The following is a 13,817-nucleotide window of genomic DNA, read 5'->3' on the forward strand; positions in this document are numbered from 1 at the left end:
ATTTTTTTTTTGAACCCAATTCTCGAATCTTAATTTTCTTAATTGGAGTTTTTGCTTGAATTCTTATATTGAAGGCTAATTTTGTGTTCAATCAATAATATAATGGATGTTTGTTTTTGTTGAAATTATATGGTGTTATTTACAGATTTATAGATTTTTCCGTAGAGCAATATAGTTGTTTTCGTGCAGCAATATAGTTGTTTTTATTACTTTTTAGTTGATTGTAATAGTTGATTTAACAAATAGTTTGTTTTGATAAATGAGAGTTGCTGGAGATACATAGTTGTTTTAATCATAATTGTTTTAATAATAGTTGTTTTAGTAATAGTTGTTTTATTGAAATATAATTGTTTTAACTGAAGACAAAAAAGTATAGTAAAAAAAATATTTTTTTTTAAATATAATAAAAAGTTAAAATTTTTTTTTTTAAATATTATATTTTAAATAAGAAATAAATAAATAAAACGAAAATTAAAATTAAAATACAAAAAATAAAAAGTGCATCAAAATAGTGTATAACAGGTAGTGAATAGATGAATGGTAAATTTGAGAATAAAAAAAGAATGGGTCTCTCACTAATAAATGAAAAGCAGCTGGATCCATCCTCATTAAAATAATGCTAGAGATGGTTCTCACTAATAGTCCCTAAAAAATAATTTATGTGTTAAATGAACACTCTATAACTCCTTAATTAAAGAGTTTCAACATTGAAAACAAACGAAGTTAGTGGGTCATTTACTATTAAACTTTAACATTGTTCTCGCAGATCATGTTATGGACATTATAAACTTAGAATTACATCACTAATGCAATTTATATTTCTATAAAAATAAATCCTCATATGCGTTATGCTGCCTCTATTTCCAAATCTGAATAGGGAGTAAAAGAGATGTAGAGAGTAAAGAATACCGGTATCGGTAGATCAAGAAGAAGGAAGAATGAAGAACTTTTAAATGTATGAATACAATATACATTTTCAATAAGATAAATTTTAAAATAAAAAGTATGGTGATAGATTGAGAAATTATTTGGTGAAACTAAGAACACTCTTAATTAGATAGTTGGACCTTATTTTTGTCCAATAACTTTTATGCCAATTCCTAATTATAGAAAAAATTCATACTCCAATGGTATAATTTGGTTTTGATAAGATTGTATAATCTCAACTTGACAATCAAAGAAGCACCAAGTCTTATGAAGGGAAGAAGTGTTTGGCTAAAGTTTATTTAAAACAATTTTATAAGGTCCATTTTGATGGAAGGATTTAATTTGAGGAAAAGATTTGACGGAAGAGTTTGATATTCTTTAAATTTGGATTCATCTAAAATCTACTTCAATTGCTTCAAAAACAACTAAAATGGAAGGGTGGGATTTTAAATTCATCCATAAATCCCTCAACCTAAACAAGTACAAGGATTTGTTGTTATGAATTTAAAATAATTCCTCCAAATCCATCCATCCAAATGCCCTAAGATCTCTTAATAGCAACAATTCTATAAGTGTTATTAGTACAATAAAAATAAGAGAAAGTTGTTAAAGTCTTAATGATAATTGAGAAATTCACATCTTTTTTTTTTTTATTATTATAAGGAAAGCACATATTTTAAATTATGAATATGATGTTGAGATTAGGGGTGGAGATCGGACGGATCGGATCGGATACGGTCCTTTCGGAAAATTTCCGATTTTTTTCGGAACCACAAAATCGATTCCGAATCCGATTCCGATTTTTTCGGAATTCAAGAACTGATTCCGATTCCGATTTTTCGGAAATTTCGGAAAATCGGAATATTTCGGAATTATTCATTTTTTGGATTTTTCGACGGTTTTCAAAGATAGAATGAGGGGCGGCGACAGGGCTGAGGCGCTGGTCATGCCAGAGCGAAGGAGGGGCGGTTTAGGTGTTGGTCGGCATAGAGAAATAGGGGCGGCGCTGGCTATGCTGCCGGAGAGAACGAGGGGCAGCGCTGGCGGTGCTACGCGCGTAGAGAAAGAGGGGCTGCTCAGGCGGTGCTCGGCGGAGAGAACAAGAGGCGGGGCTAGTGGAAGAGATAAGAGATTCTATACAGAGAAAAGAATGACTGGTGGTGGAAGAAATGAGAAATTGCAGATGGAGAGAGTGGCTGGTGTGAGGGGAGAGAATGAGAGAGAGAGAGAGAGAGAGTTAGGCTATTAGGGTTTAGAATTCACGTAGGAAGAAATTGGGTTTGGGCTTTTGTTAGTGTGGGCCTAAGGTGTTGATGGGCTGATGTAGCATATTTTTTAATAAGAAAAATGTAACTTCAAATTTATAATAATTAATAAATAGTAATAATTTTCGGAAATTTTCGGAATTATTCGGAAATACTTTCGGAAATTTCGGAATTATTTTCGGATCGGAATTCGGAATTTCCAAATATTTTATATACAATTCCGATTCCGATCCGATTTTTTTCGGAAAAATCGGAAATCGGAATTTCGGAAATCGGATCACAAAAAATGGTTCCAAAATCGGAAATATTCGGATCGGAACCGGCGGAAATCGGAAATTTCGTTCCGATTTCCACCCCTAGTTGAGATTATAAACATTTCATGAAATGACACACTATAATAAATTAAAAAAGGGATCATTTGACAAATTCTCCTCGTATAAGAGAGGTCCAAATTATTTCTGTTTTTTTAAGATAATTCCAAAATAATATTTAATTGATCATAAATAAATTTATTCACTATTATACCCTTCATCTAACCCTATAACTCATGTTTTCAATCTTTTCTTTTCTTCTCCACATCTCTCCCAACATTCGTCGTTTTTTTTTCCTCTTCATTAAAATTCTCCCCCTCTATTTTTTTCTTTTCTTTTTCTTTCACTGCTAAAATTCTCTCCTCTGTTCTTTTATTTTCTTTTTTATTTCACCGCCGACACTGCCAATCTTTTTTTCTTTATGTGTTTTCGGTTGAAACAGAGCAGCACAAGGCGCGTAAGAGAAGCACGACGGTGCGCGGCTGCTTCGTTGAAACTCATGCTAGGGTTTCCGCGCAACATCGCAAAAGAAGAACTGAATCGGATTGTAATTGGTTTGTATTTTCATCTGATTTGTGCGATAAACTACAATTGATTTTCATAAAATTCTTATTGATTAGTATATCTTTTTTCTTTTGAGATTCGAAATATTATTTGTGTGATGATATGTGTATTGCTTGAATTTCTTTTTCCATATTTTGATTTTTGGCTCGTTTTCACTAGTTGAATTTAATTAATTTGATAATTGTTATTATTTTAACGGCTGATTTTTGTTCTTTTAGTTTTGGCAATGTTTTTGTTCTTGATGATTTTTTTGATGAAATTGCTGAAAGGAGGCTTTCGGATTTCGCGAACTAGGAATCAAAAGTGGATTAACTTCTTTTTTGTTATTTTTAGTTGTAATTAGTAGTGAATTGCATTAATTCATAGTGGAATATGCACATGTTTAGTATTTTCGATAGTGGTTTGCGTTAATTGCATAGTGATTTTCGATAATTATATAGTGATTTTGAATGAGTATATAGTGGATTTCAATTTCGACGGCTGTGTAGTGTTTTTCATATTTTCGATGAGCTCTGTTTTCTGATATTTCGGGGAGACGTCGGTGGCCATGGGAGATGGAAGACGATTTAGGGTCAAGATAGTGGATTTCGTTTTTATGTGTATTTTTAGTGGATTACGTTAATTCGTAGTGAATTGTGTAGATTTCAATAAGTTTGTAGTTGATTACATTAATATTAATGTGGATCATCTTAACTTTACAGTAATTTTTACTTCAATTTCATAGTGGTTTTTGATAAATTTATAGTTGTTTTCGATGAGTATGTAGTGGATTTCAAATTCTTTTAAATATGAAGCGTTTAAAAAATTGAAAGAAAATAAAAAGGAAAAGGAAAAACAGAAACTAAAATCGCGTGAGATAGGGAGAAATTAGGGGATTCGCCTATTTAAAAAAAAGTTAAATAATTTTCTGTAATAAAATAATATTGTAATTTTCAGTAATATTAAATAGGGGCATTTTAGATAATTCGAGTCAATTAAGTTTATAATAAATATTATTTAAGAAAATAAATTTATCATTAAGTCAAAATTCAATGTGGGGTATTTTGTCGAACTTGATCATAATAAGTTAATAAGAGAATGTGAAGAATAATGATCTAACAACTAGTGGTAGTATCTGTATATGAATGCATCCATGCCAAATAAATAAACAAACATTGAAGTAATAATAATATTCGAAGGCAAGGGTAAGAATGGAATATGGGTGGGCAAAGTGGAGGAAAGATGCAATAATAATTGGCGCGTATATATTCGAATAAGAAATTGACCGACCAACACAATACTAATAACTAATAAGAAAGTAGTAAATAATAGTACCCCACCCTGACCTCCCCAACTTCCCTCTCTACTCCACCACCACCACCAATTCACCACTATAAATTAAATCCCCTTCCTTTCGTCTATCAGAATTCAGAACAAACATCACCAAATTATATTTTTATTTATTTTTTCATTTTCATTTATCTAGAGAGAGAGAGAGAGAGAGAGAGAGTCACAGCGAGCAAAGATATGAAGAAAACGGGACTGGTAGCAGCCTCTGTCGCCGCAGCTTCCGCATCTGCCATCTCTTCTTCTTCTTCCAAAATTCAGTTTCCTCGACAGGTATTTATTATTATTAATCCAAATCCCAATCTTTTCCTTTTTTTTTTTTTTTCTTTTTTTTTTTTCCAATTTTCGTTCTTGACTTTTTTATATTTAATTTATAAGTTTTAGTAAAAGGTTTGTTTTGGTAGACCCACAGTTGATCTTTATTTCAATATATAAAATGAATGAATGGGTTATCTTATTTGTTTTTCTGATTGAATTATATTAGGATGATTGTAGCCGGAAAACAAACGAGAATTCAGCGTCGCAGGGATTGTCGTCGGATAAATTTGCGCCGAGGTTTGATGGATTGAGGTTCATAGAGACACTGGTCACTGCTCATAGATAATATTATTATTATTATTATTATTTTCATTAAAACCATCCTGATTATTAGGAGGCTAATTGATTGTGTAGAAAAAAAGAAATGTAATGATGTGTAAAAATAAATAGAACGGTATTTGTATTGTTGTGTTTTGGAAATAACTCTCCTTAATGTTTCTCAATTCAAATTCTTGAGAATTTAATGTTCGAGTATTATATGCGAGAACCAAGAATCGAACGCCATATTATTCAAAGAGATTCGAACGCTACAACTTGACTCAAAATGAATAGAATAGAATACCTATGCCAATGCTCAATGCAATTTTTTTTGCTCAAAATGAGGGACAAACAAAACACCATGAGTGAATGTACCTTCTGCCTATCTTCGTCTCCTTTTTCGCTTTTGCTTTAACTAAGATATTTTTTGCCATATCTTTTATCTGTCCAGGTGTCCCGGAGCTATTTTGGAAGAATATGCGTTTTTCTTTTTCTTTTTCTTTTTTTTTTTTTACTTTTTACTCTTTTTCGCTCATGATTAAGCATCTTTGTCTATCTTTTACTATATGGAAGGGTCTTTCCTCTCGTCTTTCTTTAACCGTGAGTGCCTAATAATAACTCGTATTTTAAGATTATACTAATTTAAAAGAGGTTTAACTGTAATTAACAAAAACGTTATTGAAACTTGGACAAAGAAATGCAGAGGCGAAGTGAAATTCAAGTCGGAAAAACACGTGTGGTATACATGGGTGGTTCATTCAATAAAAGAATAAGACAAACATACATATATTTTATTTGGATTCAAAGATTTGAAAAACTAAAAAATTTCAAAAGAAATATAATAATAATCGTCAAATGTGCAATAATAGCAGTCCAAGAAAGAAGAGCAGCATCGGTTGAGCACGAAGACTAAAAGGAGAAGCCCCAACTTGGTGAACGGGAGGGGGTGGTAGAGGAACATCGTCGCAGTCGAGACCTTCTTCACCTTCCTTGCACAGAGCTGAAAAAAGGCCGGGCGGATATTTACCGTAGAGATTTACATAACTGAAAAATGTATCGGCGCAATTGCTCTTGAGGTCATTAACTTGATCTTTTACAGGGCAAAGAAGTTGCTTTAATGGTGGGCAACACCTTTCCGGTGAGTAATTTGGCCCTTTGCACTGGCTTGTTATCACCGTGTAGTTCATGTTCTCAAAGTCCACACTGCAACCTGATCATTTTTTTTTGTTTTGTTTTTGCAGTATAAAGATTGTTAGGAGTCGAGAAATATAAAATTGCTCGCCTGAGCTATTAATCCAGAAAGGGCTTACTTGATTTCTGCTGCAGGAGGGAACGACCTAACGATCCATGCGGCTCAATCACCTCATCTGTAACAGAAACAATGAGAAAAAACATAATCGAATTGGATGTAAAACTAATTAAGTTGAAAATTAAAAGAGGTGGGCTAATACATTGTATTACAATAAATATATAATTAAGAGAACATATTAGTAATAACTAGGAGAAAAGTATGGGAGGGGCCAAGGCCCCTCCCTCTATGCACATACATGAGAAAGCGGAGACGGTGAAACATGTATACGAGCATGGAGAAACGCCATATCTCAAAGAAATATATAGGACACAAAAATGCGGAGAAAATATGTAAATATTTCAAATATTGAGGTACGTATGGGAATTACCAAAATGAATATATGGTTTTATTAATCGATAAATTGTATTTTTTTTCATATGTTGTTTTTGAAATTTCTCAAAGAAATATTAGTATCAACTATTAATTGATTGTCAAATCATTAAGGGAATTAATCGAAATTATTTGGACATTTCCTACTAAAACTAATTATTTTTGTTTTTGGAAATTACAAAAAAATGTCCCAAAGAAATTCCGGTAAGTGCCTGTGAGTTTCGCGTCCGAAATGCAAAAACAGTTAAAAAGTTGAAGTATTCGTGCAATATATATATAATATATGAGAGAGAGAGAGAGAGAGAGAGAGAGAGAGAGAGAGAGAGAGAGAGAGAGAGAGAGAGAGAGAGAGAGAGAGAGAGAGAGAGATACTTGAGATGTAGGATGAGGATGCGAAGCCAACGACCAGGAAGAAAAGAAACAAATGCAACAAGGATCGTTTTGATCCCATAATAATTGTATTCCTTCTTCCTTTGCAAGAATTGCTTTAATTAGTATTTTTCTTGTTCAGGACTTTGAACCAACCCTTTTAATTTTGATCTACAGGGGATTGGTATTTATTTATGTTTTTCTTTTTCTTTTTTTAATTGTTTGTTATCTTTTCTGTTTCAATTTTGGTTGTATTTGATTTTCTGGGAGGGAGAAAAAAGCGGAACAAGTACGGTATAAATACAGGGGATGTCAAATGGACCTTTTGATCCTTTGATTACTAAATGGTCCTCCCTAATATAGTAATAATTAATTTGTTAGTTGAGAGTTCTTAAACCAATAATAAAATGCAAATCTTTCTTATATGTTTGCCTAAGTTACGGCCACACCCAAGGTAAGTTAGATTACGAAAAACTCATTATATTTAGGTAACAACCCATCAACTATGAATCTTTTTACATGTTCACTCTTTTAGCGTCAAATTCAACATAATCTTCTAGATTTTGTGAAATGTTCTTTAGTTTGTACTCGTTTTGTGTAAAAATGCAGATTATGATACACTACAATATGATATTTTACAAGTCAGTAAACACATCTTATGATCAACTTGTTTCAAAATGTGGAGCTTGAATGGGATGAAATAGGTACAAACTGGAGAATATATCACATAATCTAGAAAATTCCACTAAATTTGACACCAAATAATGGACGTGTAAGAAGATTTATAGTTTATGGACAAATTGTAATTACCCAAACATAAAAGTGTTTTTCATAATTAACCTTATCTCAGGAGTGACCGTAATTTACCTTATCTTTTACAAATATAAGTTATGTATTATAATCCATCTTAATGAAACTTATAAAAACTTCAAACTCACAATCATTACTATGTATCGCTCATGATGATAATTTTAAATTGAAGTAGATCTAGGTTTATTTACAACTTTATAACTAGGGTAAATTACACTTAACACCATCTATGTTAGAATAACTTTAAAGTTTTTGTGATATTGGTAATTACGGCCACATCCCTGAAGTAATTACCGGAGCCAAGATTTCATATCTTAGAGATCAATATGCACTATATTTATTTCCCACGGACCGTTAATGCTACCATAGACAAAAATTTATAAATCTTATATGAAATAATGTCTTAAGAAATGTTAGGAGAACCATGTCATCCCTTAGCTCTATATTGCATCCACCACTGCCTGAAACTAATAGTACTTTAGAACCCTAACTGAATAACTTATTTAATACATTATTCCATTAGGCTTTCTAACACTGTTTTAGAAGGGTGATTGTATTTACCGATACTATAGGGACCTTAAAAGTTATTTTAACATACCTCAGGGATCTAGGTGCAATTTACCCTTATAACTATATCAAAATCCATCAAAGCAACTTCAATTGATTTAACATTCATTACTTGACATTTTTCCATAAGCACACTTGATTATCTATCTGTTCACTGCTGCCACAAAGGGTAACTAACCGCTGAGAGGATTATCTATCTCTAATGGAGAATCAAATCATTTGCCATAAATCAGTCACTAAATAATCAAAAAAAATCCTCTGCCTAAATGCACCATACTCTATGCTCTTTACCAGTGGCGAAGACGTAATTATATCTTTGTTGGAGCCAAAATAAGAAGCCACTATTCGAAAGATAACAAAATCTGTCTCTGGAGGTTTGAAACGATTGTATATTCATTCTCTCTCTGTCTCTCTCTCTGGAGAGGTCAGCAAATATCTGTGCTGTGTCTTTCCCTACGAGAAACGGATCTGCCCATACGGAGCCTTCGAGCAGTAAGAGCTTCCAATAAAACTTCCAATGCGTTTTCTATAGCTTCAGCCTGTTTGTCCAATCCGAATGAACTTAACTCTGTAATAAGTTGGAGTTCATAGAGTAGCCCTATTGCTGCAGCTGCTGTACATGTACGGTCCCACGATGGTTGTGGTCTGACCTCAAACACCAAATCACATACACTAATACTTCAATCAATTCTTCAATTTTTAATCTAAACAGAAACGTAAGCTTAAGAATGATGAGTTTGAAGAGAATTGAATTGTATACCGCAGTTTATGCATCAAAGATGCACCTGTGTTGAGAGATATGCAACCAAGTTCCTTCCCCCATTCTGATTTAGCTCGGTCCTGTATTTAATTATATGCATTTTTTACGTCAATGTGATGAATGCATGCAGGCATACTACTACGTAAGAAACACTAATAAAAGATAGGGATAGGATAATAAACTGTTTATTATCTCGCACCTGCAAACGTCTGAACATTGCACCTGAATTGCTCCAAGTACCATCAATCAAAATAAAGTGCATGGTGTCGTATTTATTTCCCTGTGTAATAATAATATGCAAAAAAAATTAGCAAATAACGAGAATAACAGGCTGCACACGCATAGTTGACATTAAAGAGAACGCAGAAAGAAGCCTTCCGGATTTGCCTTTAAAGGTTAGTATAGCTTAAAAGAGCTTCATCCATAACTCGTGCCTTCATTTAATTCTGAGTAAAAATTAGAATTCCAAATTTACTACAATAATTCTTAATTTTAAATGTAAGATCAAATTGTATTTATGACTAACATTTGTAAGATCAAATGCACGATTAATTTTGAATGAAAAAATAACGTAGCTAACCCTTAATACCACGTAGGGGGATCATTTGCAAAAGAGACAAACCAGAACAGAATTTCCGGCTACTTACCATCAAGTCAAATCATCTTTTTAATGTTAGTGTATCTCATGAATTTCAATAGAACTATTCGGCATGCATCCGGATGTTGAAAATTTATAACTGATTTCATAAGCAAAGATTAAACACACATATAATTAGATATATATATATATATACACACACACACACACATGACAAAGAAGAAATAAATAAATATGACCAAAAAGATAGAAAATAACAAGAGGGAATATATAAGGAGGAAAAATGAGAAAAGAAGTAAAGCAAGCAGGGAGGAATAGTTATGAGCTGCACTTCTTTTCTTGTTAAGGCAGAGTCATAGTCAAACTTCAGAATGGCCTAAATCACCACAAAGGACAACGGTACGAGACAAATAAAATATAATGGCAACAAGATCAATGTTATACTACAACTTACACAAATTTTGTAAAATTAAAAAAAAGAAAATAGTTACCGGTGCCGCTAGCCTCCGTAGATTTTCTGAGCAGCCAACACTATCTTTCACAGATTCAGTCTCTGCATTCTTATTTGGATAAAGGCACCAAACCTTGTTTCTACCTGAAAATAGTGTTAACTGTAATCACATGTCCGTAAAAATAAAAAATAAAAACCGATATTCAGAAAATAAAGATTCACTAAAGTTCACTTTACTCACGTTCCTCTAAAGAAGGCAATAAATGGATTGTTTTCTGGTGAAGATGATATTCAGAAAACTTATGATACTTTAAAATTAATAAGAAAAAAAATATAGCATTACAATGTCAAGAACAAAAACCCGCAATGAAGTTCAAAAGATAAGAAATAGGTGAAATTTCATTTATTCATATTGATCACGCGTACTACTCGTAGCAAACTCAAAACAACAGTTGCGTAAAACATTTAGACACAAGTGTTGTAGTGGAAAATTTAATTACCTGCCTGATTCAATTCATTCCACATCATATTCTCATGCTCAGCTATTCCATAGAGACACAAACTTGCAGCTTCAACCCCAAAAACTTGCCATAATAACTTCCCCGTATTGTTTTGTCTTAAAAAATCCTGTCAAGATATGGGTCATGTCTCGTTTAGTTTGGCTCATCATCAAATTGTCACATAATTCAAAACATGAAAAAATTAGACAAGGCGTAAAACTGAGTTTAGTGTCACTCTGCTCCAACGAGTTTGTGTTCTAAATGAGAAAAGCAGTTTCGGATGGTTTCTCAAAACATTTCATACGACAGCCTTATTTTCCAAAAAGACCGACAGCAAACAAGTAGACGAATATGGTCTCCCAAAGTGAGTCCCGTTAACCTTTCAATGCATTTTTGCACGAGAAATATTTTCTCAAAAACTATAACGAAAATTAAGTAATAAAAAAGAAAGACAAACCTTTGGATGCATATATAACCAGATACGCACTCCATGCCAAAGGGGACACACTGTAACTCTTGAACACATGCAATCTTCCAAGGGAAGCCAGCACTACGCATAGGTACACATAAGTATAACAATTAGTTACACAAAGAAAATGTATACCGAGATAAATAACGAGTATCAAAATATATAATAAATTGAATGTACCTTTTGGCAGAGATAACCCCTGCTGCCAAGTAATCGACAGGCTATTTGTCGAGCTGAAAAGAATTGGAGTTTTTCTTCGGAATTAGATAAACAAGCATACTTTGCCCTATGCTTCTTATCTTCATACACCTTGAACTCTCCCTGTAAGAGAATAACAAGTTAATGCATATAAGCACTAAGCACACCTTTTTCCTTCCTCATGAACTAGGAGTCGTCGTAATCTATATTAATCGACCACACTTTGTCGTATCGTATTATTTGCATCGCTGCAGTGAAATTAAAAGCCATAACGAAAGACTTAGGCCCCGTTTGGTTGGAAAGATAAGATTAGCCAAGATAAGATTAAATAATCTAATGAAACCCAATTATTTTATTAGAGCTCGAGATGTCCAACAAAAAAAACTCACTGGAAGGCAAGATAAGCCATGATTATATTATTTTGGCGAGTCGACCCGGCAATTTATTGGGGATACCAAACATCAAATTAAGTCCAACTATTTAGTTAATCATGGCTTATCGTGGCAACCAAACGGGGCCTTAATGCATACAGACAGCAATTCATACTTCATACTGGATTTGACATATATGTTTTCATAGCACATTGATACTGCAATACCTAAATTCCCCTTGGCCACTCTTTTCCCCCAAAAAAGAGTTCGATTATTAAATACGAAACATGAAATTAACATTTCAGAACAATCAATTCTAAATAAAATCAAACAAAAAAAAAAAAAGGAAATAGAATTTTTGTTCACCGAGAGTTTGCCGTGGTTGCTACCGAAGGTCATGGGAGAAACGATCTCTTTTTCCAAGAGATTCAAATCGAGAATGACTTGATTAACAATGGAGGGCACAGGGGAAATCGAGCCCCAACCCTGCCATTCTTGTACAGTAACCGAGGTGTTGGATTCAATGTCTGCCATTCTGTTGTTGCTATCTCTTATTATTGCCAATGAAGAAGAAGAAGATGGGTTTTTCGAATGACTGAATAAATTGCTGAATTTTTTTTGAGAGTGGAAAAATGGCGGTGTTGTGTTCGACCTTACCAAGGGCCTAGATATGCAAGGAAGCATCGCCAATATATTCTCTAAGGGTGGTTTCGGAATTTTTTTTTATGTTGTTTCAGCTAGAAATGGCAATTTTTATATTCTAGTTGTTTTTTCCCCGTAATTTTTGTTAAATCTAAAAAAAAAAGAAACAAGATATTATCTCCCTCTAAATACATTCAAATAAAAATATATTATAAAGAAAACAAAAAACAAAATTTAAGCATTTCGGGTGCATTTGTCCGAAATGGCGAAATCTAATATAAATGTGGGATATCTCTAGTTTTGAAAATATACAAGTATAGGTTCTATGGATTATTATTTTCTAATCAAAAACTCAAATTTTAATCTTAATTTGTCAGACTCTGGACAAACTGAAGTAGTCCTTTTAGTTATAATTTAGGGTAAAATTCATTTTGCACCCCTGTACTATGATAAATGTATCGTTTACCCCCCTGAAGTATTGAAAACATCAAACACCCCCCTGCCGTTAGTTTTTTTCTTCTAATTCCGTTAGTCAAACACTTTGACCGACTATTGCAAAGAAATGTTGGCTTTTTTTTAATGAAAATACCCCAAAAAATTTCTATATATAGGAAAACTAACGGCACAAAACCCACAAAAATGAAAACTAAAAGCCCTGAAATCTATATATAGAAATTTTTTGGGGTATTTTCATTAAAAAAAAGCCAACATTTCTTTGCAATAGTCGGTCAAAGGGTTTGACTAACGAAATTAGAAGAAAAAAACTAACGGCAGGGGGGTATTTGATGTTTTCAATACTTTAGGGGGGTAAACGATATATTTATCATAGTACAAGGGTGCAAAATGAATTTTACCCTATAATTTATAACTCTAACCCTCTTTCACAACTCCCGTTCTCTTCTCTCTCCCTCCTCCCACGCCGATTTCTCTTCTCTCTCTCCAAACTCTCGTTCTCTTCTCTCTCCTCTCACCGTTGTTTTCTCTTCTGTCTCAAAACTATCGTTCTCTTCTCTCTCTCTCGCCTCGCACAGCCGCTTCCCCATCACCTACGCAATCTCCGCCGTCACACCTCTTCCATTTCTCTATACCCTCAGCCGCCCACCGCAAGTCCGTTGCTTACAGCCGCCCACCGCCACTCCGCCGCTCACCGTCGCCCACCACTCACCGCCGCCACCGCACTGGTAAATTAATTTGCAACCACTCTTTCCTATATCATATATCATCCTCTTTATATGAATATACGATTCATGATTTCATAGTAGTAGAGGAAAAAATGTCACGTTTAAGGCTTTCTGTAGAATGATTGATTTGGAATGGTAGCAAGGTCAACAAGTAATTGTTAATATCTCCTAATTTACTCTCATTCAATTCTTCTGTTGTGTTTTTTTCTGCTCTTCTATTTCAAACCAATAAATGTGGTGTCTTTTTTTTA

General features: G+C 33.4%; 3 protein-coding genes across 4 annotated transcripts; 1 reads left to right on the top strand and 2 right to left on the bottom strand.

Moving 5' to 3' along the window:
- The first annotated feature begins 4,390 nt into the window (after positions 1-4,390).
- Positions 4,391-5,134, top strand: LOC105967826 (uncharacterized). The gene is made up of 2 exons (XM_012992428.2): positions 4,391-4,666; positions 4,878-5,134. The coding sequence occupies exons 1-2, from the start codon at positions 4,574-4,576 to the stop codon at positions 4,995-4,997; spliced, it is 213 nt and encodes a 70-aa protein (XP_012847882.1). The 5' UTR covers positions 4,391-4,573; the 3' UTR covers positions 4,998-5,134.
- Positions 5,135-5,667: 533 nt separating this feature from the next.
- Positions 5,668-7,287, bottom strand: LOC105967825 (GPI-anchored protein LLG1). Its single transcript, XM_012992427.2, has 3 exons — positions 7,023-7,287; positions 6,280-6,336; positions 5,668-6,179 (listed from the first exon to the last, which is right to left on the bottom strand). Exons 1-3 carry the CDS (start codon positions 7,099-7,101, stop codon positions 5,821-5,823), a joined length of 495 nt encoding a protein of 164 aa, XP_012847881.2. The 5' UTR covers positions 7,102-7,287; the 3' UTR covers positions 5,668-5,820.
- Positions 7,288-8,484: 1,197 nt separating this feature from the next.
- Positions 8,485-12,485, bottom strand: LOC105967823 (DTW domain-containing protein). Of its 2 annotated transcripts, none has more exons than XM_088821910.1 (8): positions 12,110-12,485; positions 11,355-11,495; positions 11,163-11,255; positions 10,706-10,832; positions 10,246-10,349; positions 9,356-9,436; positions 9,157-9,236; positions 8,485-9,068 (listed from the first exon to the last, which is right to left on the bottom strand). In XM_088821910.1, exons 1-8 carry the CDS (start codon positions 12,425-12,427, stop codon positions 8,822-8,824), a joined length of 1,191 nt encoding a protein of 396 aa, XP_088678036.1. In that variant the 5' UTR covers positions 12,428-12,485; the 3' UTR covers positions 8,485-8,821. The 2 variants fall into 2 exon arrangements, with proteins under 2 accessions (XP_088678036.1, XP_012847879.2); XM_012992425.2 differs by having other exon boundaries at positions 8,485-9,041; positions 12,110-12,483.
- Positions 12,486-13,817: the final 1,332 nt, after the last annotated feature.

Source organism: Erythranthe guttata, chromosome 8 (genome assembly GCF_056151865.1).
Source record: "Erythranthe guttata isolate IM_541 chromosome 8, IM_541, whole genome shotgun sequence".
Classification (NCBI taxonomy): Eukaryota; Viridiplantae; Streptophyta; class Magnoliopsida; order Lamiales; family Phrymaceae; genus Erythranthe; species Erythranthe guttata.

Excerpts from the sequence above, each read along its gene's own strand:
- LOC105967826 (XM_012992428.2), top strand. The coding sequence starts at position 4,574 with ATGAAGAAAACGGGACTGGTAGCAGCCTCTGTCGCCGCAGCTTCCGCA. Across the intron at positions 4,667-4,877 it reads AAATTCAGTTTCCTCGACAG|GATGATTGTAGCCGGAAAAC; the intron begins GTATTTATTATT and ends GAATTATATTAG.
- LOC105967823 (XM_088821910.1), bottom strand. The coding sequence starts at position 12,427 with ATGCTTCCTTGCATATCTAGGCCCTTGGTAAGGTCGAACACAACACCG. Across the intron at positions 11,496-12,109 it reads GCAACCACGGCAAACTCTCG|GGAGAGTTCAAGGTGTATGA; the intron begins GTGAACAAAAAT and ends ATTCTCTTACAG. Across the intron at positions 10,350-10,705 it reads GAATGAATTGAATCAGGCAG|GTAGAAACAAGGTTTGGTGC; the intron begins GTAATTAAATTT and ends CACTATTTTCAG.
- LOC105967825 (XM_012992427.2), bottom strand. The coding sequence starts at position 7,101 with ATGGGATCAAAACGATCCTTGTTGCATTTGTTTCTTTTCTTCCTGGTC. Across the intron at positions 6,337-7,022 it reads ATCCTCATCCTACATCTCAA|ATGAGGTGATTGAGCCGCAT; the intron begins GTATCTCTCTCT and ends TTTCTGTTACAG. Across the intron at positions 6,180-6,279 it reads CCTCCTGCAGCAGAAATCAA|GTTGCAGTGTGGACTTTGAG; the intron begins GTAAGCCCTTTC and ends AAAAATGATCAG.